The 27611-nt window shown below is 53.9% G+C and overlaps 1 protein-coding gene across 2 annotated transcripts; it reads right to left on the bottom strand.

Annotated features, from left to right (window-relative positions):
• Nucleotides 1–146: 146 nt before the first annotated feature.
• On the bottom strand, nt 147–27340 carry NOS1 (nitric oxide synthase 1; the record flags this gene model as incomplete). Of its 2 annotated transcripts, none has more annotated exons than XM_079543940.1 (27): nt 147–269; nt 700–894; nt 1193–1341; nt 1667–1788; nt 2078–2165; nt 2808–3018; nt 3256–3425; nt 4026–4219; nt 4695–4773; nt 5759–5897; nt 6522–6696; nt 6805–6921; nt 8766–8824; nt 9213–9317; nt 9402–9546; nt 11448–11533; nt 12360–12554; nt 13437–13538; nt 13713–13887; nt 14247–14386; nt 14708–14849; nt 15025–15116; nt 15827–15989; nt 16245–16390; nt 16532–16669; nt 20460–20592; nt 26628–27340. In XM_079543940.1, 27 exons carry the CDS (start codon nt 27338–27340, stop codon nt 147–149), a joined length of 4296 nt encoding a protein of 1431 aa, XP_079400066.1. The 2 variants fall into 2 exon arrangements, with proteins under 2 accessions (XP_079400066.1, XP_079400067.1); XM_079543941.1 differs by having other exon boundaries at nt 20460–20586.
• Between the last annotated feature and the right edge of the window lie 271 nt (nt 27341–27611).

The following is a 27611-nucleotide window of genomic DNA, read 5'->3' as shown; positions in this document are numbered from 1 at the left end:
AGCAGTCTCTGCGACACATGCAGAAGTGAAATGTCTTTTTCCAGCCATTCTTTAGGGCTAGAGATGTGCAGAAGTTAAACTTCCTTTCCCATCCCACAGCCTACACACTTGGGGACCAGAGCAGGGGTTAAAATAAACATGTCAACTCACTCATCCGTATCTTTTTTGCTCTCCTCGATGAATGCAATAGACTCAGATCTAAGGCGGTTAGTCACTTCGTACGTGCGCAGGGTGACTCCAAAAATATCCTCGTGGTACCGGCTGTCATCCTGAGAGCGAGGATGGGAGAGGAACAGGGGGGAAAGGGAAGGGTTTACAAATGGTCGGTGCTGCTATGTCACAGAAGGCTGCGGGGCTGTGGGCAGGTCCCCACTACACACCAAGTGTTGTGGGGCCAGTGACAAGAGCTGAAGGGGCAGGGAGGGCAGACGGGCAGAGACACAACCTTCCCAAGGTCATGCTGCATTGAGCAGCCCTGATGTGGGAGAGACAAGCAGGGGACCCGCAGCCTGTGCTTTTATCTTGCTGCGGTGACTGAGGGACAGCGGGCACTCAGTGTGGTGAATGGGCCCAAGAAGGTTGCCCTGAAGATCTCATGGGGAGGAGCTGCTCATCACCTCACTGCTTCCCCTTTGCAGGACGAGGCACCAGGTGCAATGCCCGGAGCAGGATCTTGTGCAGGGCATGGACACCACTCACCCGCAGCTTGCTGATGAAAGCGCCTGCCTCCTCCACCGACAGCTGGCCCTGCTGCCTCACGATGCGCTGAACGGTCTTGAGGACGTCCCCAGCCATGGTGACATCCCCACAGACGTAGATGTGGCCTCCCTGCTCCTTCAGCGCTTTGTACACCATTTGGGCCAGCTGCTCCTGTAACACGTCCTGCACGTATTTCTGCAGGAGGGGGGAGCAGAGTTAATTTCAGCTTCTCAGCCCCCTTCACCCACATGCTCTGGGAGGCCCAGCTGCCTCCAGTGCCTCTTGTGGAGAGCAAACAATGCCTTGCTGCACCCCTAAAAGAGGTAGAAAGGAGATGGGTGAGTAGCAAAGCTTCATTTGGCACTTTTTTCTGCTGGTTCTGGATCGCCTTGCTGGCTGACACTGTCCTGCTGCCCTTGGCATGAGGTTGCAGTGGGGAGGACGCGGTGTTGTGCTGAGGATCCCCACCCACAGCCCCAGCACCCACCAGCACCTTTGGTTTGTCCGGTTCCCGGGAGTAGGCTGTGTACAGCTCTCTGAAGACACCTTGGGTTTTGGCAAACAGCGTCTCCTCTTTGTAGATGTGATCAATCCTGGACTGCCGGCACCCAAACACCAGAACCATAGGACAGGGCTTCAGGCCTGGGGAGAGATGGGGGAAAGCCATCAGCCTGCAGACCAGCAGCATCCCTTTCTGCAAACTGCATCACTGCCAGCCACCCCAGCAGCCCATGCGAGGAGCCCACCAGGGCCAAAATGCCCTTAAGAAAACAGCAAACCAGCCCAACGCTACAGTACATAGAACCATAAAAACTTTGAGTTTTATAGGAAGATTGTTAGGGAGTTTGAGCTGCGTTCCAAGTCTGCAGCCCCTTTAAGGAGGTCTGGGCCAGATCAGGGCCCCAACCAGCCCAGGATTATGAGTGCTGCTTGGGGTGAGGAGCAGGAGGAAGAAGTGTCAGCTCACCTTTGTGCTGGATTTCAAAGAGCCGCTGCTGCCAGAAGCTCCGGAATGGGGCAATGCCAGTGCCAGGGCCAATGAGGATGCAGGGCACCTGAGGGTCCTGGGGCAGGTGGAACCCAGGAGCCCTGCACGTGTTGAAGACATCAGTTAAAGCCAGGCATGATGCTTCTTGCCTTGCCTCTGGTAGCCGAGACATTGTTCAGAGAAGCAGGGATTGAAATCTCTAAAAGTGGCATTTTAGTGCAGAAGAGAACACGCAAGAGGGACCCATCTGTTCACAAAGCCAGCCCTGCTTTCTCTGCTCCCTTGGTGCTTTGCAAAGAAGGACCAGGGGGAAAGAGCTCCTTCTGCAAGGGTCTTGCCCCATCCTTCACCCCCTTCTCCCATCCTTCACCCCCTGCCTGGGCCACTCACCCTCTTACAAAGCAGGGCACAACCTCGTCACTCTGGATCCTGTTGAGCCAGGAGGAGCAGACTCCGTGATGGATGGGGCCTTCTCCATCTAGGAGGAAGGAGAGGAAGGGCCGCACTTAGCACACCAGCCAGTACTGAAGTCTCTTTCCTTTCTGAAACTCTCCCTGCTACGTTTCCTCCTGTACACTCACTGTCTGTCAGCATCTCTGATCCATCCCCATGCCTTTGGGAGGGGGTTGGCACTTGGATCCCAATCTCCCCCAGACCTGGATAGCTGGACTTTCATGATACCTTGGAAGCCCTCAGTCTTGTCCTTGGCAACCCAAAGTAAATGGACAGCATATTCTCCCACACTTTGTGGTGGCATCAATGGACTCTACACACACACACCACAAACAGGGCTGCTGAGAGACATCATTGCTTCCACTGGTACCAAAATCTGGCTGTTAGTTGCTGTGTGGACTTTGGTATGGGCAATGGAATAATCCCACATGGAGTTACTGGTTGGTCTGGGCCAAGTCTTCCAGGCTGCCCTTAGGTGGATGGCCCTGCTCTGTGCTGTGTGACAGCAGTAGCATGGGCTGAAGGCATCTAACTGCTGCAACAGGCAGAAAGGCTTCTACATAACATCTCTCAGTCAAAGCCCTTATGGATCTGCCCATGTGCTGATGTTTTTCCCCTACTCCCCACTCCAAGCCCACCTCCTCTGTCCCCTGCCTGAGCTTGGTACCTCTAGTGCGGTAGGAGACCACGGCCACGGTGAGATGGACCTCTCCAGGGTACATCTCCGGGGAGGAGCTGATGGAGTAGTAGCGGGGCTGCAGCAGGGGCAGCTGTGTGAGCAGCAGTGTGGAGGGCATCTGCACCGAGGGGAATTCCTCCAGCACTTCCACCACCGTGGGGTTCTTGGACCACTTCCACTCCTCGTACTCCTGCAAGCCCTGCAGCCAGGTTGAGAGGGAGGGTGGGCTGCAGCATCGGCCTCTGTGTGCCCAGAAATTTATTTTATCTGGAGCTGAAGGACTGGGCTACTAAACAGGCTGATGCTGAAGCGGAAGGTCTGCACCCTGGGGTGTCATTAATTAATTCTGGGACTGCCACGTGTAAAAATGAAGGAAGTCTGCTCCAGAAGTGAAACAACCCCTGCGAGCCCCTGCAACTGGGATTTGAGTTTTTACCTTGCTAAGGACCTGCAGACGTTTCTTCTCCTTGTCACTGGTGGCCAACAAAGCAAACTGCTGCAGCAGCAGCGGGGTGGGAGGGGTGGTGATGTCCAGATAGTATTTAAAAGCCTGGAAGATGGTGCATGGTGGGATGCGGTTCTCGTCTGTCCAGTTACTGATGACGCCTGCCAGGAGGGAATCCAGCACAACCATGGGTCAGCTGAGCTGCACGGGTCAGCAGAGCCGGGGGGGATAAATCCTTGCTTTCGTTCCCCCCTGCTCAGCTCTGAGACAGTGAGTGATGAAGAGCCAGAAAGAAGTGTCAGAGATATCTTCGTGCTACAAGTGAGATGCTGTGCCGTGAGTACAAATACGGGATCTGATAGTGCAGCACCTTCAGCTTTGGTCACTCTGAGTGCGTGCTATTTTCCATCTCCTCTCACACTGTGCATGGCAGTAGGGCACTGGGCTCGTTCCCAGAATATCTCAGAATATCTCTACTTCTTCTATAAGAATATTAGCACTTATAATTGGTCTGGAGAACAAGGAAACCTCTTCTCTGTGGTCCCTGCTCAGCCTTCAAACCCTTTCTTTGCCCCATAAGGAAAGGAGGAATGGCTCTGGGCAGCAGAAGATGGAAGGAGGTGTTCCCAATCCAGATAAATGCAATGAGATGGCAAAATTCCTCCTCGAGGCTACCTACCTCCTCGAGGAGCTACAGGGACCAACGTGGGGGATGAGTAGGGGGGAATCCACCTCCACGTAGGGACTAGGGATGTGCTTACCTAGAGCTGTGCTCCTCTCCTCCAGGAGCTCCACCTTCACCAGCTGGTTGGCCGGAGGAGCATCCTCAAGCCTGTCAATCAGGGCATTGACCAGCTCCTCGTGGTTCCCTGGAAAGACACCCAAGTGGTCCCCAGGCAGGTACTGCAGCTCCTGGTGGCCATTGGTGTGGAGACGCAGGAAAATGGTCGACCGACTGCAGAGAAAGGAGACAAAGCAGGATGGTGTTTGGGGGAGAACAACAAGGAGCTGCTGAGTGACATCCTTGACAGATGTGTTGCTGGGCACCATAGCAACCTGCCTTCATAGAATCATAGAATGAGTGGGTTGGATGGGACACTAAAGATCACCCAAACCCAACCCCTGCCCTGGGATGATTGCTTCCACCAGCTCAGTCTGCCCAGGGCCCCATCCATCCATGCCCTGGAGCACCACCAGGGTTGTGAGCACCCACAGCTCTGGTCAGCCTGTTTCATTCTCAGGCAGGAGACTACAAGGTGGCTGAAAGCAGTACATACCCTTTCTCAGGCTCACACAGCCATGATCTGCACAAATGTAGTGTCAACGGGACATCTGGGGTCAGGGATGCATGCAGCACCACATGTACAGGTGCTTGGGTGCCCTGTGAGCACATTTGGTTCCAGCAATCCTGGGATGCTCACGTTTCCTACCTGGACTTAGGGCTCTGCAGGTTTTGGCGTGTGATCAGCCGGGCTGCGTAGACACGCTTTTTGTGGATGCTGTACAGCCCTGCAGAGGAGAAGAGCCCATGAAAAGACACAGCAGAGCATCGGAGCCTTGGGGAGGACGCAGCACGTGTCCCTTCTGCGGAGGACCAGGGAGGGCTCAGCCACCACCTGCACAAGGTGTGGGGACAGGACCTGGCTACCGGTGCCAGCAGCAAGGTGGCTGAATTGGGAAGCGCCAGGGCAGTGCGGCAGAGCATCAGCTGCAGGAGCCATGCTGAGGGGCCAGGTGTCTGTGGGCTGGCCCTGCCATTGCACCGCAATGCTCGGATGAGCGGCATTTGGACAAGGCCAGCTTGGAAGGTTCCCAGCTTTCCAGCTCTGTGCTTCACAAAAAGGGGTCAGGAGGAGGGAGAGAAGCTCAGAGCTCAACATCCCTGTTGCAAAAACAGGCAAGGAACAACCAGAGGGGACTGAGGTCATCACAAATTCATCGTTGAGTGTTTGAGGGTGTCCTGGTCTCAGCTGAGACAGAGCTGATTTTCTTCGTAGTGTCTGGTATGATTCTATATTTTGGATTTAGGAGAAAGCAACATTGATAACACACTGATGTTGTAGCTGTTGCAGAGCAGGGCTGCACAGAGCCAAGGACGTTGCAGCTTCTCACACTGCCCTGCCAGCGAGGGGCTGGGGGACAAAGAAGCTGGGATGGGACAAAACTGGGACAGCTGACCCAAACTGGCCAAATTCCACATTCCATACCACATGACATCATATGAAAAACTGTAATGAAGGGGAGTTGGCCAGGGGAGCAGCCACTGCTCAGGGACCGGCTGAGCATCGGTTGGCAGGTGGTGAGCAATTACTTTGTGCATCACTATGCCAGGCTAAACCACAACAGGTTGGGGAGAAAGCAAGACTGAAACAATGGGAATGTAACATAGGCAGGCAGGGAATGAGTAAAAAGATTTGGTCCTTTGCCCCCACTGCTCCCAGTACATCTCCCCCTCTGCCTGCCCCAGACCCCCTGGGTCACCCCATCTTTGCACCTTGTGTGAGCTCCGGGGCCTCAGCCACGTAGGTGAGACGGAACTTGCTCCTCTTCCAGCTCCGGTCATTGCTGATGAGGGAGTTGTTGGCCTTCTCGATGTTGACATCATCTCCCACGCAGAAGACATCGCACGCTGCCTACAGCACGCACCAGGCTCTCAGCAGCCCCCCTGCCTCCTGCAGTGCCCTACTGAGCCCCAAGAGCCCATTGACCCACCCCGACCACAGATGACACATGGGGATGAAGGCCCTAGAGGTGTAGGGCTGTACCATGGGCAGGCCATGAGCATAGAGTCATTTGAGTTGGAAGGGACCCTTAAAGGCCATCTGGTTCAACTTCTCTGCAATGAACAGGGACACCCACAGCTCCACCAGGATGTTCAGAGCCCTGTCCAGCTTGACCTTGGGTGCCTGCAGGGATGGGCTGTCCACCACCTCTCTGGGCAACGTGTGCCAGTGCCTCACCACCCTGAGTGTAAAAAAAATTTTCCTTATATCCAGTCTAAATCTCCCCTTTTTTAGTTTGGAACCATTTCCCCTTGTCCCATTACAACAGACTCTGCTAAAGAGATTGGCATGAGTTGGGGCACCCTCTCCACGAAACATCTAAGTTTGGAGAATCTCAATAATGATGGCCAGTGTCCCTTTTGGGCTTCCAAGTGTAGGGAAGGAGAGAAGGCTTCAATCCAGCTCTAACCATCGGCTGTGCAAGTACTGGCCCCGTGCACTTCACCTCGCTGGAGCACCGGGGAGGCAGGTTACCTTGAAGACTTTCTTGGCCCAGGTGCGGAAGGACTCCTCCTGGCCACAGAGCTCGTCCCCCTCTCCCATGCGCAGGATCCGCTCCCCGCCCAGCTCCTCCAGCAAGGTATCCACTGCCCGTGCAAAGGCACAGAAGTGGGGGTATGCTCGTGAACCCAGCCCAAACACAGAGAACCTGCAGAGAGAGGACACGGCTGTGGCTGCAGCGTGGGGACAATGGCATCTACCCGCCCTGCTCCAGGGACATGCAGGACTCACCACCTTCCTTCCCCATTCTGTTTACCTGACATTAGCTAGGGGTCCTGTACTTTCAAAGTTGTCCCTGGAGTCAGGGCCATCACTTGAGGACTTCCGTGCATCCGAGTAGGAGGAGACACTGTTGAAACGGACCTTGTAGCTCCTGTAAAGAGCAGTGGCAGAGAGCATTGCAGAGGTGACAGGTGAGACAAATCCCATTGCTTGAATAGGACCGGGCTCCAGAGGGGACAAAAGCAGAGCAGGCTGAAGCTTGATGCTCAACATTTCATGAGCAGGTAGTAGAGAAATACCTACCCTGCTAAGAGTGAGCCAGAGCACCCCATACAATGCATATCCTCAGCTAGAGCTACTCTTTGTCCAGGGAAGTGGTGGAGACACCAGCCCTGGAGGTGTTCAAGGATCATAGAATCACAGAATAGTGGAATCGCCGAGGTTGGAAAAGACCTCTAAGACCACCAAGTTCAACAGCTGACCCATCCCCATCATGCCCTCTAAGCCATGTCCCTCAGTGCTATACCTGCAAGTTTTTAGGGACATGGTTTGTGGACATAGACCAGCTGAACCATTGGACTTGGTGGTCTTAGAGGTCTTTTCCAACCTCAGTGATTCCACAGTTCTATGATTCTGTGCTCCATGGGGTCCTTTGGTCACCTCCCATGGGCTGACCCATGTGCTGGCCGCCACGTTCCCACCAGCCATGCAGAGCTGACAAAGCCTTGGCTTTACCTGCCCTTCCCTGCCTGTGCACAAGGTCAGGCACGTGCCTGAGCAAGCATTCTGAAGGTTTTTCCATTCATAGGAAGTGAAAAAAGGGGAGTGAGAGAGGAGGGGACGAGGAGGGGGAAGGGGAGCGCAGAAAAAAAATCTGACAACAGCAGAAGTATTTCTGAATTGAACCATCTTCAGAAATTGCTCTACACAAGAGTTTCTAAATATACTGCCTGAACAACGAAACAGTAGTGTGGGGATGAGTCACAGCAGACCTCCGGCGCCCGGCACGCCACGCGGAGGAGACAACCCCAAGGAAAATAGCGCTGGGTCGCAAAGCGCTGCTCCAGCTGTGCTCCACCACCGCCTGCTTTCTGCACAGGCCTCTTCTGCCCTGCTCCTCGTGCTCACCTGTTTTGCTCCGGATGGATGGAGTCACTTTTCTGCCCTGCCCCTGGGTCTTGTCCCCATCTGGGGTTATGTGATGGTTTGGACAGGCATGAAGCCCCAGTTCCCCATCTGGGTGCAGGTATGGGCATGGCTCAGAGGGCACTGATATCTGCTGGGAGCTCTCAGCATCCCCTGCATGGAGCTGGGAGCCCAAGGAGCTGCTTCCCCCACCCCTTCCCACAGAACCAGGCTGCCACTGCCCCTGGATGCTCTCCTTTTCTGTCTTTCTTCATTGCAAAAGCTTTTTTTCGTGCTTAACGTCAGCATCTCCTGCCATCCGGAGCCATGACCTCTTGGCCCATTCTGGGGGGGGCATCAGGAGTAATTTATTCCTCTGCAGTCACCTTTCCCGTATGTGAAATCTGCTACCGCGCTGCATTTCTCTCTCCTGCAGATGAAATAGCTCTCACCTTTTAATCTTCCCTCATGGGTCACTGTTTGCAGGGCTCTGACCACTTCTGCTGTCAGATAACCCAGCCACAGGCTGTTCCGGCTCTCAGAACCTCCTGCCAGTCCCTTAAATTTCGTTTAGAGCTGACTGGGACAACCAACACTAGTCTCAGAAGCTGTCATCCTCCTGGAAGCTGCTTGGCTTGCTGCCTTCACCTAGCCCCATGCCGCGCCAACCCAGCCCTAAAGAGAGATTTCCTAGACCCCAGCCACAAGCTGGAACTTGCAAGCACGAGGACCCTGTGCTCTGTCCTCCCTGCTACCTTCCCCTGCTCCTTCCCATTTCTCCAGACACGTCCAATGCCCCGGACTGATTTCCCGCTCTGTTCTAGGAGGAGGCAAATGGAGGGAGAAGAGAGGGATTTGAGGTGATCTTACTTTCTCTCCTCCAGGTTGGAGTTGGGATTCTTCATCTCCATGAGCGCACAGCCAAATTTCTGCAGAGAAGACAAAGGAAAAAGACCATCAACTTTTTTCAGTCCCTGTGCAGGACACAAAGCAGCAACCAGAAAGTGATGGACTGCATCTTCATTCTCTGCCTGCCATTCCAAGCAGGTGTACTGCTGTTGTATGGGATGTATGAGGTCATGGCACCCTGGCAAATGGGCTGGCGGCAGTTACAGTGGCATCAGTTGTATGGGATGAATTTAACAAGGCTGCATCTCACTGAGGAATGCACAGGTATTCCTATTTGGAGGGGACATAGGCACAGAACTGCTACTGCACTGCACCCAGAGCTTTTGAGGGCTGTCTGAGGTCAGGATGAGCTCACAGGATGGGACCCTGCCCATGTCCTCCTGGATTTCCAGACTTGCACTATACTACCTCTCCATTTTCAGGTGGGTCTCCATTGCCAAAGGTGCTTGTGACCACCAGGACCATGGTTTCATGCTCTAGGTGCACGATGTCATACTCGTCCATGGACATCACCTGAGAGCAACAGAGCTGTTAGCAGGAGCTCCAAAGCCGCTGTGATTGCACCCACCACCCCCTGGGCCAGGGGCTGGCACTCACCTTGGCATCAAACGCATGCTTGAAGATTTCACACAGGGTTTTTGCGTAGACCTGTGACTTCCCCGTCTCTGTGGCATACAGGATGGTTGCTTTGACCCTCTTGGCCATGGCTTGTCCCATCAGCTTGGCTGAGAACTTCACAGCTCTGAGAAGCAAGAATAAATCCTGGTGAGGAAGCTTGCTGCCTTGTCGGCACCTCTAGCCCAAGCTGTTCACACCACGTTATTTCTTACTAACGAGCAACCTGCCTTAAGAAACACAGCAACACTTTGTTGTTGTTCTGTGCCAAGTGGGAGCTATGGAAGAGCCTTCATCTTGGGGGGCTTTGAGCAATGATCTGGAGCATTGGGATGGGCAATGCTAGCTGAAGGATGGAGGGGCTTTTTGTGAGGGATGGAGAAGCAGAAGATTCAGGGGCAGCAGTAGGAAGATAACCTCAAAGGGAACAGCTGGAGAGCAAGCAGTGCCTAAGATATGGAGGAGCATCTCCACATGTCTCTAAATCCCACCTGGCTGGGGGATGTGCCCTTGCCCAGCAGAAGCACCCGAGCTCCACACAGCCCCCAGCCATGGAGATGGTCAGAGCTGTCTGCAGTCCCTTTGCTTTGTGTTCCAGCAATGCCATGACCTCAGTGGAGCAGCCCTCTGAGGCCACACACTTGTCCCTGTGTTGGCAGAGCTGTGTCTCGCCAGCTGCCTTCTGTGGCTGCATCGTGACTGGGTACGTTTGCTCTGGTTTTGCCTGTGGGCTCAGCTCTGACAGCAGGACAGAGGGGCTGGAGAGGTCACGGCATTGCCAGTCCTGGTGGGGTGATGCAGCACTAGGAACACTGGCTCCAAGTTTCTGCATTACAGGAGCAGGGGAGAACGCCATGGGAAAACTGTGGGGCTGCAGACTGGGGCACTGAGCTCGGTGTGTTATTGTAGGGCCACTCATAATCACTGAGTTTGGGTGGCGGGGCTGGGACTGCTGTTTGTTCAACCACTTAGCTCCAATCCAGGCAGTATTAATGGTGAATTGCAAAGATAATTCTTTCTCACCCTGTCCTCTCCCCCGCATTGGGAACAAAGGAGAAGATTTTTTTTTTAAATTACCTGCCACGCTTACATTTTTATAAAATCGTTTATCAGCAGTACACACACGCATAAAAGCTTTGCTTCTCCTGACTCAATGGCTCAATTAATCTCCTGCTCTCCCGGCAGCCCCGGGCTGCAGCCCAGGCCCAGGCACCAGTGTCAGCCCCAGGAGTGCATTCATCAGCTGCTGATCATGGTTATGGATGCGCCGTGGAGAGCAGCTCCCGGGAGGCGACAGCTGAAGAGTGGGAACAAACCGACAGCGGAGGCAAGGCAAAGCGAGGGGTGGGGAGAACAACGTGAGGCCACCTGGCAGCCTGGCCACGGGCACCGGGGCAGCCCCAGCCTTGCTGGCCCCCGGGGAAGCATTTGGACCAGGATCAGCCAAGGCGTCCAAATGGTGCCTCAGCACAGCACCCCCGCTGGGAGCCTTGGCAGGGGACAGGGACTTGTGTGACCCGTTGCTGGGGGTCAGCCAGCCGTGGAGAGCAAATCTCAGCTTGGCCCTGAGCCGTTGCTGCCTGCAGGAAGGCTCTTCAGGAATAGGAAGTCCTCTTGCGCTGCTCCTTGCAATGGGGACATTCAGAGTTTTGGACTTGTGCTGGAGACAAGTGCTCCTTGAGTAATTAGTAGTGGGAGAAATAAAGACACAAATGGCAGCTCATTTGTGTCTGCATGGCCCAGAGAGGCTGAGAAAGGAGGAGAAGGTAATAGACTCCCAGGACATGCTAAAGCCATTCCTGAGCACTGAAGAATGCCTGTACTGCAGGGTGAACCAGCTTGGGAAGAGTCTGTATGGAATACCCAATATTCCCTTGGCCACACCTTCTGAAGGTCTATATGGATTCTCGAAGGGCTCCTGCTTCTCCATACATTCCCCTTCAGCAGCCTGGACCTGAACTGCCAGCCCCTCAGCTTGCTACCCCAAAGCAGAACCGGCGCCAGGCACTCACTGCCTGCTGTACTTACTTTGCCAACTTCTTAAAGCCAATGGCCCTTTTCTTGGTAGGTGTCCCATTGACTCCCTTCCAGATGTGGGTGTTCCAGGGGTCGGGCTAGGAGGGAGAAAGAGCAGCAGCTGTGGGCAGTGCTCAGAGCTTGGAGAGGTGCTGTACCCACTGCATTGAGCACTGAGTTCCTCCAGTTGGAAATGGGAGGACCAGCTGGCCTGTTAACCAGCTTTATCACTTGTACAGCTCCCCAGAGACACCAGGGCACAGAAAATTACAGTTTAATAAAACCTCGGTGGCTCCTGACAGCATCTGGCCAAGTGTCCTCCCACCTCTGGGACAAGCAGTAACCAACCACAAGGACAGAGCAGGCAGGGCCAGGAGGGGAGAAGCAATGTGAACACGTCCTTCCCCTTCCCAGCCCACAGGTTTCTTTTTCTAAGAGGCCCTCTGGGAAGGGGAGGCAGCTGAAGCAAGGAACAAGAGCACAGAAGCTAATTCAGTGCCCTCGCAGGCGGCTGTCTGTAATCAGGGCCAGGAATCATCGGAGTTCCTGGTGGATTGCTTACAGAAATGAACAGCCTGCTCCTCTTTTCTGATTGTTCCTTGAGGGCTCTTGACTAAAGGTCACATTGTGTGAAAGCCAGCAAAGCAGAGATGGTTGGCTAATGAGGGAGCATTTGCTTAGGGCCCTTTTTTCCCATGGTCTGAAGTGTTAAATACTCCAGCAGCAGCACTGCAAACTGCTGCTCAGCCTGCTGAGACCTCAGGCAAACGGGAGGTCATTTCAACTCATTCATGGGCTTTGCTGCCTGCACGGACAACTTGGTGAGGGGACTGGGTGGGATCTCTCTCCTTCCTGCATCCCCCAGTTTCCGTGCCCTGGCTCCCACCCTACTCCTGGTTATTCCTTTGGGTGCACAGAAGGTACCTGGTATTCAAAGGAGGGTGTGAGGCGGTAGTTGAGCATCTCCTGGTGGAAAACTGGGGTGATGCTGCCAGACATGGGTGGCACGATCCACACCCAGTCAGCAGGACAGCCCCCACGGCAGCGGTACTCGTTCTCCATGTGCTTGATGAAGGACTCGGTGGCTGAGTGGTGGTCCACAATGGTCACTTTGTCACTCTGATGGGGGAGTAAAAGCAGAGCAGACAACCACAGGTTAATGTTACCCAAAGGGTGGGAGCCAAATGAAGCCGTTCCCAGCAAAAGGACTCAGGCCAAGGAGCGGAGCTTGGGGTGTGCATCAGGTGTTCCATGCAGTGGATGGAAATGCTACCAGTGATCAATGCTAGCAATGACTGAGCAGAAGCTCAAAGCTGAAGGATGTTCATTTTGGCTTCTGAAGTCATTTCTTTCTAAGGTGAATCCAGGAGCCATCCAGAAAGGCTCACTGCCATGGTTCTGCAGGACAGTGGGGGTGACTGCTAACCCTGCTCTTCCCAATGAGCGCAGACACCAGGCAATCCTGCCCTCATCCCTTATAAGCAGCCATGCTAGGGGACGGGTGCTCCTCCTCTTATTTGACATAGACTGTGCAAGAACCAACGTGGGAAAAATAGGCTGGAGCATCACCCTGCGCCCCAGAGAGCTGTCAGAACTGCTGGCACAGCTCTGACCCAGCTCCAGGAGGGGTTCCCACTCTCTGCAGTTGAGTGGCCAAGGACCAGTTTTGCTACTCAACCTTTAAGTGCAAGTGTGGGGGAATCTGGACCTAATTTTGCCTCACCAGCAGGACAGAAGGGATGAATGTTGCCCTTCGGGGCCCTCCCTCTGCATAAGCAAAGCTCAGGTGCTGGTAGTGCTCTTTCCAACATCCAGGGCAGAGAGATTATTAAATTTCACTGCAGGCTCCTGGAACAGCTCAAAATGAGGAAGGCACAGCATAGTTTCAGATGAGTTTTATCAACTGCTGCTGTCCTTGTGCAGGACTCTCTGTAATGTCCCACCTCACCCCTGCATCCCTGCAGGCCAGCTCAGGCCTGTCAAACACTGCTGTGCCCGCACCTGGAAGCTGTACAACACAGCGATGTTGATCTCCACCAGGGCCTGATCCTTCCACAGCGAGGAGGTTTTCCTCATGTCCAGGTTCATTTTCTTGGCCACTTGCTGCAAAAAAAAGCATGACAGGAGGTGAGCCAAGGAGCGAGGATCCCTGCTTGGGGACAAGGACCCAGAGAGGAAGAACCCAACTGCTGTCTGCAAGGGATGCTCAGGCGCACTGTCCCCGTGCCCAGTGACCTCACATCCAGAAGCATCTGGTCTGTTGGAGGAGGGGATTACCTCCAGGATGTTGTAGCGGGAGTTGTCGCAGTAATCCCGGACCCCGATCTCTGTGCCCATGTACCAGCCGCTGAAGGGGCAGGCGGAGAACTCCAAGCCACCGATCTCAAGGAGCATGTTGGACACTGCAGGCAGACCGTACCACTTCAGGCCCAGGTCCTTGAACCACTCGAACCTGCCAGGATGCGACAGGGTCAGGCAATCAGCAACATTCGGCTGGGGAATCAAGGAGGTGGCTTTGGTAGCAACCACTGGGCTAAAGGATGCATTTCCTGGAGAAGGTGTCTACCTTATGGAAGACATTAGGACTGTTACACAGTGAAGTGAGTTCTGGGTGACTTCAAGCAAAGAGAAACCAGCCCTGAGACAAGAACACAAGTTGCTTTCTGTCTCCAGGTCACCTCCATCTGGGAGGAAGGAAGATCTGGAAGCGGGAGTAGTCAAGCACCCAAGCCACAGCAAGGAGATGCAAGGATGCAAGCCAAGCACAGGAGATAGTGGTGAAACCAGAAAAGCTGAGCCCCTCTAACTTACTTGGGGTGCCGGATGGGCACTTCCAGCACGAGCTCTGGGGGGATTTCAAAGAGCTCTGGGTCGTTGCCGTTGGCTTGGAGAAGCAGAGGCAGAATATCGAAACGGCCATACGGTGCCTTCCACCCCTGCTGAATGCAGATCTACGACCAAAACAAAGAGGGTCAGAAATTCCTGCATGCCATCTGCCTTTTGGGTGCTGTGAGCAGGGACTCAACCCTTAGGGTTGAGCACTGATGTCCATCCAAGTGAGCTATGCCACGGGTTTGCCTATCACAACCAACCCATACCTGGAAACGTTTTTATTCCTGGAAAAATACTAGAGGAGGACACACCAAGCACCGGAGGGGGTTTAATGCACACTGCAGACCCAGAACCTTCCTGGGATGGCCAGAGCCGCTGTGTGTCCCCAGCAGCCCCCTGGTGCCCCACGTGGAGGATCTGGTGCCCCATGGCACTGGTACCTCTGTCAGCTCCACGTTGGCAGGGTCCCCCAGGACGGTGCCGTCGGGCTGCTTGTAGCCGGCATAGCGGATGAGCTGTGCGTTCCAGATGCGGAAGTCGTGCTTGCTGTCCGTCCGCTGTGGGAAGATGGTGATTGCAGATCTGTGAGGAAGAGGCAGCACTCGTGAGCACCAAGGAGATTGCACGGTACAGCATGGGGAGCATCATCAGTTCCCCAACACCGGGTCACGCTCATGCTCCCCCGAACAGGTGCTGGCTGTAGCTCTCCAGGTACGCATCCCAACGCAGAAACCATGGTGACCCAGTGGTGGCTCACCTGAGGTTCCCTTTGTTGGTGGCATATTTGATGTGATTGCAGATATAATTGAACATCCCATGGGCTGTGGTGCAGTCTCGAGCGTCAAACACCTGAAAGAGTGCAAGCAATAGTGGTGGTGGTACAGGATGCATGCTGAGCTCCTAGGGCAGAGTCAGGCAGAAGGAAACAGCACAGGGAAGACCCTGGAGGCCACTTTGATATCTTAGGTAGCTAGAGCTCCATAATTATGTGACCCCCCCCCCTTTATGACAGCTGGACATCTGATCCAGATGCTCCTGCTTTGGAGAGGAGATTCATCTCCTGCTCAGGCAAAAGCTTCCTCAGTGCAGTGCTCTCAGCCCAGCTCATCCTCTTGCAGCTCTGGTTTCTGTTCTTTTTTGTAGATCATGACTCAAGGCTGAAATTGAGAGGTCTGAGGGACACTGAGGGAGTGAGGAAAACAGAACAGAGACTCATCACTAGACTTGAAGCCAACATCGTACAGAAATGGATCCCCAAGGTTCAGAAATGCTAAAAAAAAAAAAAAACAGCTGAAGGCTAAGCTGTTGCTGAGCCTCAAAAGCATCTGATCTATGCTTTGGGTTTCAAAGCAGCCCACCAGCTCCCTGGCACCAGATTCCACTGGAGATCACTAACTCAGATCCTACTCTAGCTTCCAGCTAGTCCAAATGGCATGGAGCCAAATATCTCTGCCATGGCACCTCTGTACCATAGGTGCACTTCTCCGGAGCGCCAGCTTCCAGTCGCCTCTCCAAAACCCCAGTAAATCCTTTGCAGGCTGTGCTGCCGTGGTGCTCACCTGCAGCTTGGACCACTGGATCCTGCCCACACAGCGGGCTGCATTCCTCCAGGCATGCTTTGCACCATAGATCAGCTCTGTGTCCCGCAGCTGGTAGGTGTCGGTGGCTTCAATCTCCTTGGTCACCTCCTCCAGCCTCTCCATGTGGGCCTTGGAGCCAGATCTGTGTGGGCAGGGAGTGGAGGAGATGGCATTCACCAGCCTGGTTGGAGGGCAGAGTCCTGCTGCTCTCCTCTTGGGAGCATGTATGTGTGCTTTCAGATAAAAGGTGGCCAGATGCAAATGGAAGAGGTCAGTCCTCTGTGTGGAAGCACACAGTAAGTGCTACGAATGCAACTCCATGAAGAAACAGCTGCTCCACGGTCTTTGCAAGTGTGAAAGGTCAGCATGAGCAGCCCCTCCTCTGGCCAGCACTTACCTCTTAATGGAGGAGTAGTACTGATCAATGAAGTCCTTAGCCAGGAGGAGCACCTCCTCTTTTGGCCTGGTGTCTTCTGATTTGCGGACGTGCTGGCTGGGGGTCATCACAGAGCCCATGCAGATCTGCTCAGTGCATGCGGTGGTCTGGCAGGACAAAAGGAGGCAAGCATGGTTACATCCAGCTCTGTATCTCCAAGCAAAAAAAAAAACCATCTTAGGAGCACTGTGATCCACTCATCTATGCTCAGACAGCTTTTGGGCAGTGTCTGAAAGTACCCTACTCACCATTGCCGTCTTGAGATGCAGAGTGTCGTGGAGCACGGAGCCCGTCTCCCAGTTCTTGATTTTGAGGAACCGCGGGCATTTGGAGGGGCTGCCGTTTGCTGCGCTCTTCGTCGGGGACTGCCGCCCTGATGGTGCTGGCTGGGCAATGGAGAAGACCAAGCACAGGTTAATGTTCATCAGTGGGATACAAGGAAAAGCCACGACAACAAGCAGTGTCTCTTGTTAGTGGATGCCTGCGCTTAAATCTTGGTGATGGTGCAGTGAGAAAAGGTGAACGATCCAAATATGTGGCAGCATTTGAGAATCTGCAACGGAGCAACTAACTCTCAATGCAATTGAGAATTCATCTCTGCTCACCAGACAGCCAGACCTGTAGGAGGAGAGTTAAAAAAACAGAAGTGACTGAGATGAACACTGTGTTCAAGTTTCCCAGTGGAGGACATACCTCTGTGAAGTGTACGAGATGTATCTTCTTAAGGAGCATCACCTGCTCAGGTTCTGCACGTGCCAAGCTCAGCCTCACAGATATGCGCCCTCTGAGACAGAGCTAACAGCCTCTGAGCAAGCCAGAGAGATATCTGCTTTGATATCAGCACAGGAAGAACGCAGAAGTAAGGATGGATACATTATGCGAGTGGGAGGGCTGCTGAATTATGCATGGTCGGATTACTTCAGTGTCAGCTCTGGATCTCCAGCCCACCTCAGTGCTCTGCGTCAGGGCGCACTCACACGGCACGTCCTCAATTACATGCCAACGTAAGGAAGGGGCTTAGCCAGCAGTGAGCTTGGGCTGCACCTTCTGCTTGCTAGCACTTGTGTTTGTGTGTGCTTTCAGGTCTCATGTGCAGTACTTGTGATGCGAGCTCTGCTCCCCCAAGAACTTGGAAACTTGAAGAGCAGCCCGTGTCTGCTGGGGTATCATGGCAGGGAGATCCACAGCGGCCCTGGGAAATAGAGACACTTCTTCTGGGAATCACATCTCAAATTCAAGTGTGCTTCAATGACTGCTGATGGAGGTTTCAAGGGAAAACCTGAGCCCACAGCAGGGCCAAATCCTGCTTGGATTTGGTGCCACTTGAAAGCTTGCATCCCTGCAGAACAGGTGTGTGGGCTGGATTCTGATGTAACCTTCTTCTGTGAACTCTGTAGCTTGTTTCTTTTTCTAATCCATCATGAAAGGTTTGCTTGTTTTAAGTGTAGAGGTGGCACTGCCTCCAGATTTTCACCCCTTGTTGGTGGTTCTGTAGTGAAGCATAGCTCTGGGCTCTTGCCATGATCATGGCTCATGGAGCTGCAGCAGTAAATCCAATGTTACAGCCCTGGTCCCCAAAGGACCAGGATAAGAACAGCCAGCACACAGTGGAGGAATCTCTTATTTCAGAACAAGCTGCTCTGCTGATGAGCAGACCCAGGGGAAAGCAGGGGGAAAGCAGAAGGATGACAACAATGCTGTTGTACCCAAGAGCACACCATGAACCCAGGTGTAAGACTGAGCCCAACCTTGGAGCAAGAAAGCACACAGTCCAAGCTGGTGGATATTGGCTGCCTAACAAATATTCTGTTCTATTTTATTCTGTTCTATTCCATTCCACTCTACTCCACTCTTCCCAATTCTACTCTAATTTATCCTATTCTGTCTTAAATCTCTCTCAAAACGGCTCCCTTTTGTTGTTGTCTTTCCCCTGCAGATACCTGCAAGGTTTGCATCCTTGCTGAAAGTGGGCCACAGTCCCAGGGTGTGCTGAAGCCCCAGGCAGTGGGGGTACCACACCTCCAACCACGGCACAGAGCACTGAAGAGTGAGCAGCACCCAGAAGGACCGGGGAAGGACTCCATGCCTTCCCTGCACGGCACTGCTGGAGCCAAATATTACCCCAGCTTCTGCCAGGCAGGCTGTGCGTGATGCTGTCATGTTTTAATTAGGCAGCTGTGATATCAGTGACTCAGGAGGGGCGGTGAGGCACGCGTTGCAGCATACATTATGCAGCACCTTCCATGGGCAGCCTGGGCACTGACAGGGCGTGCAGCTCACAGACTGTCTGCAGCTCTTAAGAACTGAAGGAACACACTGGGTGCTGCCTGGGGAGAGTGGGGCTGGGGCATTTCCTCCTAGCCTGCATCAGCTCCACTGGCTGAAAATGTGCTCTTTGTTGTTATGGAGCTGTAAATCATCCTCGCAGGCACAGAGCTGGTGCAGGTCCCTTCCTTTGCAGCCTGTGCGTGCGTCCCCTGTGCCATCTTGGGGCTCCAACAATTCAATCTGCATGGCTGCAGCACAGCACTCCTGCTGGAGTCAGTGCATCTCCCTAGGGCTCAGGGCTCTTGGGAAACAAGCACAGCACACGTTGTGGTTTTGCAAGAAAACCCAAAGTTCAGACCCGGAGAAGGGATGGATGCCCAGCTGCCTTTCAGTACCTTATTACAAGCATCAGTGAACACTGCCCACCTGGCTGAGCAGCTCCAACAAATCCTGCCTTAAAGCTCTTAGACGTAGCTGGGGTTTGGCTTGATGTGAGAAGTTCAGCAACGTTCCCACTGCCCCTTCTGGCAGCGAGAAGCAGCCCTGTCTCCAGAACAGTGCTGGGATGAGAGGGATCAAAAGAGAGCACTGCGCGTTGAGCGGGAAGGAAAATAAAGAGTTTAACAGCAGCTTAAGTCTGGGGATTTTGGCAGCCTGAACATGGAGAGGAATTAAGCTCTGAACAGAGAAGGTTATAAAGTGCTTATAGTAAGAGACACATCCACGCATGGAGCTTAGAGAAGGAGGCAGAGTGGTTGTGGTTTCCAGAAAGGGAGCACAGCAGTGACCTGTCCCTGGGAGCTGACACTGAGACCTGCACACTGAGCATGGGGGACACTAGGGCTTCCACAGACATCCATCCATCCATCCATCCGTGGGACACCGGGGCAGAACACAGGGTGGCGATGGGGAGTGGGTTGAGTGTTAGTGAGAGGTTCTGCATGGTGGGCATAGCACAGCTCCCCAGGGCAGTGGGCACGGCCCTGAGCTGCCGGAGCTCAGGGAGCACTGGGACACCACTCTCAGCCACAGGGTTGGGTTTGGGTTGTTGCAGATGAGGCCAGGAGCTGGATTCAGTAATCCTTGTGGGTCCCTTCCAGCTCAGGATGTTTTCTGGTTCTATGGTATAATCCTATGAGCATTGCATGGCAGCTCGTTGGAGCTGGGAAGTGGCACCAGACAGAGGAATTTGCTGAGGGCGTTCCTGAGCTGAAGGAATGCTGATTTTCTCAGAAATCTTCATGTGACCATGAAATCACTTTGTTTCCCTCCCTTGGAGAACACAATGTCATCCTCACAGGGAGAGGGCAGGCAAGAACACACAATCCCTGGATCGGTCCCCATGTCCTGACCCACGGCTGGTTAATCCCAGCGGGACACTCACTTGACCACGCAGGCTGTGCCATGCTCACGCACATCACGTTGTCCCTGGGGTAATTCTGCCTCTCCCTGGCTTTGCTACAAGTGGGAGTTAATCCATTTCTGGCAAGGGAGCCTGAGAATTTATGTCCGTGCAGCGTCAGGAGATGAAAAGGTGCGGTACAACACATTATCTGAAGTGCTGTGTTGAATTGCTGTCATATAAATCAGAATGACCTTAACAATGAGGCTCAACATTTTAGCTATGAAAGGGACAACGGTCCCAAAGGAGGTTTGGGAGACATGTCCTGGCCATGCTCCCATTGCACCGTGGCTCTATGGATGAGGGGCACCCTTCCCCTGCCCAAGCTATGGGGAATTTGGCTGCTGGACCACATGGGCTCAGTACACTGTCAGCTCTCAGGACCAAAGATCCTCAGGACAACCCAAACAGTCCCTGAAGGCCATCCATGGGGTGGGAGCCTGCCAGAAGGGTCCCTGCTCCACCACCCATCCCCACCCAAAGCAGCACAAGAGGCGGGCGCTTACCTGCTCTGCCTCGGAGTAGGGGTTGTTGAGGACCACAGGCGCATTGCTCTTCCCCCACAGGTCACCAAAGACGCGGTCGTTCTCCATCTGAGCTGGGAAGGCTGTCTGCAACTTGTTCTCCCCTTCCCTGAAACTGGAGGGTTAAAACCAGTGGGGTGAGCAGGCTGGGGATGGACAGCAGTGTCTGGGCTGTGATTGCTCCAGGTTCTGATGGAACAACTTCGTATAGGAGCCAAAACTCACAAGTTGCGCTGAGGGAGTGGAAGGAACGCTCTGCCTTGGCCAAGAAGATGAATCACCTCTGCGAGGTAAACCAAAGCACAACTGCAGGAGACCTGCACCCTACTTGGTGCTCTGCAGCGTGCCCATACAGCCCCAGTGGGGTTATGTGAGAAGCTTCCCAAAAATGAGGGAAAAAATTGAGGGACATGGTTTAGTGGGAGCTATTGGGAATAGGTGAACGGTTGGACTGGATGATCTCTTAGGTCTTTTCCAACCTTGGTGATTCTATGATTCTATGATTCTATGAAATAAGCAAGAGAGCAAACAAAGCGTTTGGGGAAGGAGAGTCGTGCACATTTCTAGCTACAAAGCCTAGCAGCAAAATCAGATGTGTTTGCAGACAGCGGTTGGTGTTGATGAGTGGAGGGAAAGAAAAAATCCAAGGAAAAGTCGGTGCTCCCAGGAGGGAGAGGCAGCGCTCTCTCCTCTTCCTGACCTTTACAGATGCTGCAAACGCTGGCGGGTGCGAGTGGCTGTACCTGGGTGGATCTGTGCAAACAAACAGGCAGCCCGCCTACGCGGCGTACATCTGTAATTCTGGGGACAGGGACGTCCCCGGTGCTGCTGCCCCTGTCTGCACAACACGGCTGATGGAGCTCGCTGCACCATGTCTGCCTGTGTGCTTTGTCTGGGGACCGTCTGCAAGGCGTTCGTGAGGCTGCTAAATGCCATCCAACCAGCGGATGGAAAACCACCACCATACGAACCCACGTAAAAGAGAAAAACAAACAGAGTCTGGGAGATGTGAGACCCAGAGTGCGCGGGCTGCATCGCCCACGAAGCACCGACAGCCTCAGTGACGCCACACTTGGGCAGGAGCTTCTCAGCTCCATAGGTTGTGCTGCACGTGGCCACGGATGGGTCCAGCGCAGCGTGGTGCTGCTTTGCCCTTCCTCAACCACCCGACTTGCAGTGAGCTCTGGCAGTAGTAGCGCTCCCACTGTCAGTCCTTAAAAAGCTTCCAGATGTCTCTAAAGTCCATAACGAGCCTTCCCATTAACAACAGCAGGCTCTGGCACCGACCGAAGCAGGACGTGGTGCTCAGGACATGATTCACACCAGCACGGTGCTCTTGACACCATCTCGAGGAGACACGTACGCACAAACAAATCCAGTCTCATGACCTCCCTCGCCCTCAGCGTGGGTGAAGCTTAAGCAAAACACTACACTTACAGGCTACCTCCCTGCACCCTAACTTTTCAGCAGTTTTTCTGCATTTACAGCATAACATTCAGCTGCCAAGAGATCACACTAGGCTCCTGGACGTCTTCCAGACATTGGCTGCCTTAGGGCGAGCATGGCCAGTGCTGTGCATGAGAAGGGTACAGGTGTCATCGAGGCAGTTCGTACCCAAATTTGTGCCCCCCAACACCAAAAAAAGGTGGTGAGAAGAAATTTGCTGTAGGCTTCGCATCTGGACAAGCATCATTGCTTTTCCAGACTGGAGACCAACCTAGAGCAGGTCATTGGCCATTCTTGATGCTGCTGGGGACCAGCACAAACCACACACTCTGTGCTTTACCAGCCCATCAGGGTCACTGGACACAGCCCTCTATCTAGGGAATTCCCAGCAGCAGGACAGCATCATGAATTCCCATCAAATCTGGCTCTCCCACAAGACAATCCCGGCTGTTAAACCTCCTGGAGAATATAGGGAGGTGATGGATGCCTCATCCCTGCAGATACCCAAGGTCAGGCTAGATGGGGCAGTGAGCACCTGATCAGATGCCAGTGTCTGTGTTCATTGCAGGGGGGTGGACTAGATGGCACTTAAAGGTCCCTTCCAACTCAAACAATTCTATGATTATGTGATTCTACAGATACCCATTTCCACAGCTGCACATTCCTGCACCTTACCCTGAGCCCCAAGACACCAGAGAGCATGAAGGTTGATGGATGCATAGCCTGTGAGCATAACAAAGATGAGCATGCACAAACCACCCTTTGTAGCCAATGAGTCTCCATGTCCTCCTCCAGGCACAGGCCGGTACCTGTGCCAATGGCACGGAGAATGGCCAGATGCTCAAATTAAGTCATCGTCATAGTCAGCCACTCTGTGCATTAGAATCATGGAATCACTCAGGTGGCAAAAGATGTCTAAGATCCCCACGTCCAACCCAACCCCACTGTGCCCACTGACCACGTCCCTCAGTGCTGCATCTCCACACTGAACACCTCCAGGGATGGTGACCCCACCACCCCCAAGGCAGCTGTGCCACTGCTCCTGGGAAGGGAGAGTAGACAGAAGCAGGGTGGATTTGATGAAGAAAAAATATGAGAGGCACCATCTCACAGCACGATCCATGCAGGCATTGCGGTTGGACACTCAGAGCTCCGTGCCCTGTTGCACATTTGCACCTGGGACAGCACCAGGTTGCATGTTGCTGTTTTGGCTTGCACTCACAACAAGGTGGGACCTATTGCAGGAGACGCAGCGAAATCACCAGCTGAAGCTGGAGCTGGCTGCGGGAGGGGGCTGTCCCCACAGCACAGCAGCTGTGCCCTGGCTGAGCAAGAGCAGACCTCGTTGGTTTGCCCACAAGTATCCGGCTCTTTCAGAGACAGAAGCGAGGAGAGAAAAGCCCATTCAGAGCCTTGCTCCAGTCCTAACCCAGATGGGGGGAAGAAAATAAAACAAAAAATCAATAGCTTCATTTTACAAATATTTCCTGCCCGTTCCTTGCCTGTGTGCAGGCAGCAGCAGGGTCTCTCAGACCCGCTGTTTTCCTCCCTTGGCCCCATCCCCGGGGTGAGCTGCCCACGCAGGATGCTCCTGGCCCGGAGACCCGTGCCAGCCTCCAGGCAGCGCTTCCAACGCGCTCAAAACCTGCACACTTGGATTGGAGCAGGATTTTGGGAAGGGACCTCGGGTTTTTTTTCTGTGGTTCTGAAAGTAAAACGACTGCTTAAAAAAAGGCAGAGGAATCCTGTCCTCCCCCAGCCGTGCAGATGCTGTCTCACCTCGGAAGGAGCATCTGGCTGTTTGGGAAAATGAGAGGCACCACTGTTTTCTTTTGACTAATTTGATGATGTTGCAGTGCTCGGAGTGATGAAGCAGAAAGGAAGTTGCTGAGAACAGCCCTTTGAGAAACATCTCCAAAGCTTTTCCAAAAAGGAAGGAAAAAAAAAATATAAATATATGAGCAAAAAAAAGAAAAGAAGTTTGTCACTCGGCTCCTTTGAATTTGCTTGGCAGCAAGCTCTCTGATTTCCCAGGCGGAGATGAGAGGCACAACCGGCTGCTGCCATCCCCAGGGGCCAATTTGGGTGAGGTGGCGGGGATGGCCGCACACTGGGATGCTATTGAGACATGGCTCCATCCCAGCTGAGGAGCCGAGAGTTTGGGGCCCATGTGGGATGGCCACCACATGGGAAAGCACCACAGCCCCACTCGTTACAAGAGCAGTTCTCAGGGTCAAGGCAACCAGCGCAGGAACTGAGATGAGTGGAGCAGAGCTTCAGAGAGGCCGTGCTATGCCATAGGAGGGTGCTAAACGGGGTTGAATGGGTGCTGGCAGATAAAGACCTGGGAAGAGACTGCAATACCCCAGTTGATCCCAGCATCATTCAAGCCAATGTCAGGCACGACCCACAGCTGTCCTTGTTCCCTTCCAGCCATGCTCAAAGGGCATCCAGAGGAGCTCAGCCTCAGTGCCTGATCTGCAGCCACATGCAAGGTACCAAGAGCCCCCCTGGGAGAGCCCAGTGCAGTCGGCGTGGTGAGGAGGAAGGGTTTGCACAGGAGCAAGGGGAGGAAGGGGAGGGCTGCTCACTGCCAAGGCTTTGAGCTTCACCATGTCACAGAATGCAATCACATGATAGTCCCAGGGAACCTTTCATTTCAGAGGTTTTAAAGTTTTGTGTCCAAGTGCAGAATAATGAAGACATCAGAAATGCAAATGAAATGTTTTGAGCAACACAAAGAGATTTTGGCGGCAGCGAGGGAGGTGGGAGGAAGAGAATTTTCTCGTATAGAACTGCAAAATTACGGGGTTTATTCCAATGCAGGATGGAGCCTGAAACCCTTCGTAAACAGAATCCCTGCTCCCAGCACTCTGCTCCCTCCCAGGCCCCCACACTGCCATTTCCATCGTGCCACTTGTGTTAGGGAGCTGACCTGAGCAGAAAAATAAATCACGGCAACTCGGCGGGGTGGAGAGGGAGGAAAGATGGGACATGACAATCTCCCCAGAGCTCAGAGGGAAAACAGACCTAGGTTCGCTGGCAGGGAGTGAATCAAACTCTATTTTTATTTTCTAGCCCACGGTGAGCCTCGTGGCAGAAATGCCAGCTCTCATCATACCTTGCTCCCCACTTCCACGCTGATTTATGACCGACCTCACAGCAGACAGCTCCAGCCATGGAGCGGACGTTCAGCCTTGGCTCATCCCATGAGCATGCACCATGTCCGTGGGGCGCCTCAAAACAGGCAAGGAGCTGAGGATGGGTCACTGCAGGAGCACAGACCCTGGCTGCAGGGGTTGGGGATGAAATGATTTTTTTTTGCTATGCAAACTTCCCATCCTTCTTACGAGAAGCAGTGCTGAGATCACACAGCATCAGGTGTAATTCGCATCGCTTTCAGCAAAGCCCACTTTGAGCAGGAAACATTCTGCTGCTCATGGATAACCTCAGCCCCATGCTGCCCCTCCGTGCCCTGGGAAAGCTGTCAGAGCTCAGCAGCCCGAGCGGCTCTGACAATCGCTGCAAGCAGTGAAGGTCAGCACCAGGCAAAGATGGAGATGGAGCGGGGTGGGGCCCGGCACCTGGATTGATGGCCAAGGGGTCCGGGCTGCGGGTCTGGAGGTCAACCTTGGGCAAGGGTTTGCAACCTCCTGATAATTAGTTAGAGCCCTATTGCTGTTTTGATTAATGTCAGCTTCGCGCATTCCCCCCTGCCTGCAGAAACCCCTGCCTGCAGTACCATCAATCCATCAAGGCTTGCTTAGTTTGGGGCATTTCTTTGGCATCGACCAACACATCTTTCCACTCTCCATCAGTCCCTGACCTTTCTGCGCATCTCCAAACCAAGAAAACTCTCCCTGCAGAAGCCCTTCCCAATGCCAAGCTCTGAGACCGAGCAGAGGAGGGGACCCATCTGCAGCGGTGGGTGCAGGCTGCCCTTTCCCTGCAGCACAGCTCCCAACAAATCCCCCAAGCACATCCCCCCCCCAGCTTCTCCCGTCCTGCCGCAGGAGCAGGGCTGCAGCTCCTCATCAGGCGGAAGACTGAAGGCTAATTTCGATTGAAAAGTGGATTTTCAACTCCAAGCCACTTATATAGATTTTTAAAGGGTATTGGGAAGTGAAGGAGTTGAGCTTTGAAGTACCCACTTTGTTAATATTTTTGTTGGTTTGAGGTCCTTCAATTTCAGTGAATTTAGAGTGCTTCAGTTTAATCTCTTCGAGAGTAGAAGAGATTCCTCAAAGAAAAAAAAAAAACAAACACGTTTTTCGTTTCCCTCAACCAGAGCAGAATTTCCTTGGTGGAGATACGGCTGCTGGGCTGGGGACAAGGGGACATGGGGATGGGGCTGCTCCATGCCCCCAGGGCTCTGCTGCAACACCGCAGCTGTCCCAGCAAAGAAATGCTCTTGGAGCACTCTGATGTGCCCGGGGACTTGGGTCTTTACATCACCCATCAAATCAGCACAACATGCTATTTATTTCCTAAGCCTCCCCAGCTCCCGCATCTCCCTTTCTTCTGCCACCTGCTCCAAATTTTCCATCCTTTTCATCTATCCCTCACAATAGCTTCCCCTCTTTCCCTGCATCCCATTCCCATCCCGCTGCGTTGTATGATGATTTTGGGAGCCATCTACCAGCACCTCCACCACCGAACACCAGCGCATCGCACCCAAGGTAAAAAATGTATGCAGGGACCTACCAGTCCACCTGGACTTCTATATCCCTTGTCTCTACCTTGCAGGGCACATCTCCACCGCCGTCCTTGCTGCTGCTCTTCAGGAGGTCCAGGACAGGCTCAATCTCCTTGAGAAGCTCGTTGTCTTCCACTCTGCCATTGAGACAGAGGTGGCTGCAGGCACTCTCCTTGCCCTTGTTGCCATCCTGCCCTTTGGGGCCGGTGACCAACCCGTTGACATGGACCACGGGCTCCACATCCCGCCCCGTCTCCCTGGTCCAGAGAGAACCCATGGCTGCAGGCAGTTCCTGGCCGTGGAGGTTGGGGCTGGACAACTCAACGGCTCTGGGTGCAGGGCAGAGGGGCCGGGTGACACGGATGGTTTTGGGTGTCCCGTCGCCTGCAAAGGTGGTCTCCAGGTGAGTGGTGAAGCCCTCGGGGCCGCGCAGGATGAGCACCACGTAGGTCTCGGAGGCGATGCTCCTCAGGATCTCCAGCGCGCTCTCATAGCTGGTGTCCACCAAGGGCCGCCCATTGACAGCTAAAATGATGTCCCCAGCCTGCACGAGGCCACTCTGCTCAGCAGCTCCTCCCCGGATCAGGTCGGAGACAATGACGGGCGGCTTGCTGACGCGCTCCTTCACCAGGAAGCCCAGGCCCCCCACCTTGCGCTTGAACAGCCTCACCGAGATGACGTTGGGCTGCAGCTGCTGCACGCTGAAGGCGTTCTCCTCCATGGCAGCCACCTGCAGGCTGGGAGCTGGAAGCTGAGAACCGGGGCACGATGGGGCTTTGAGCACCTCGTCTCACTGCAGCACACCTCGGGGCTCTGTCTGCAGCATCCTTGCAGCAGGTGTCAGCAGGGTGAGGGGCAGCGGGGGCATCGCTCAGCAAGCATCAGGCAGCAGTTCAGTGCCAGGTCCCACAGAGCATCCCGTGAGCTACTCAGGCTGCGGGTGGGCCAACAGCTGCTTTATCTAGGGGAGAAGACAACAAAGAGAGAGGAAG

This window comes from Tetrao urogallus (assembly GCF_951394365.1).
Source record: "Tetrao urogallus genome assembly, chromosome: 17".
In the NCBI taxonomy this organism is placed as follows: domain Eukaryota; kingdom Metazoa; phylum Chordata; class Aves; order Galliformes; family Phasianidae; genus Tetrao; species Tetrao urogallus.
This window is presented reverse-complemented; position numbering and strand designations above follow the sequence as displayed.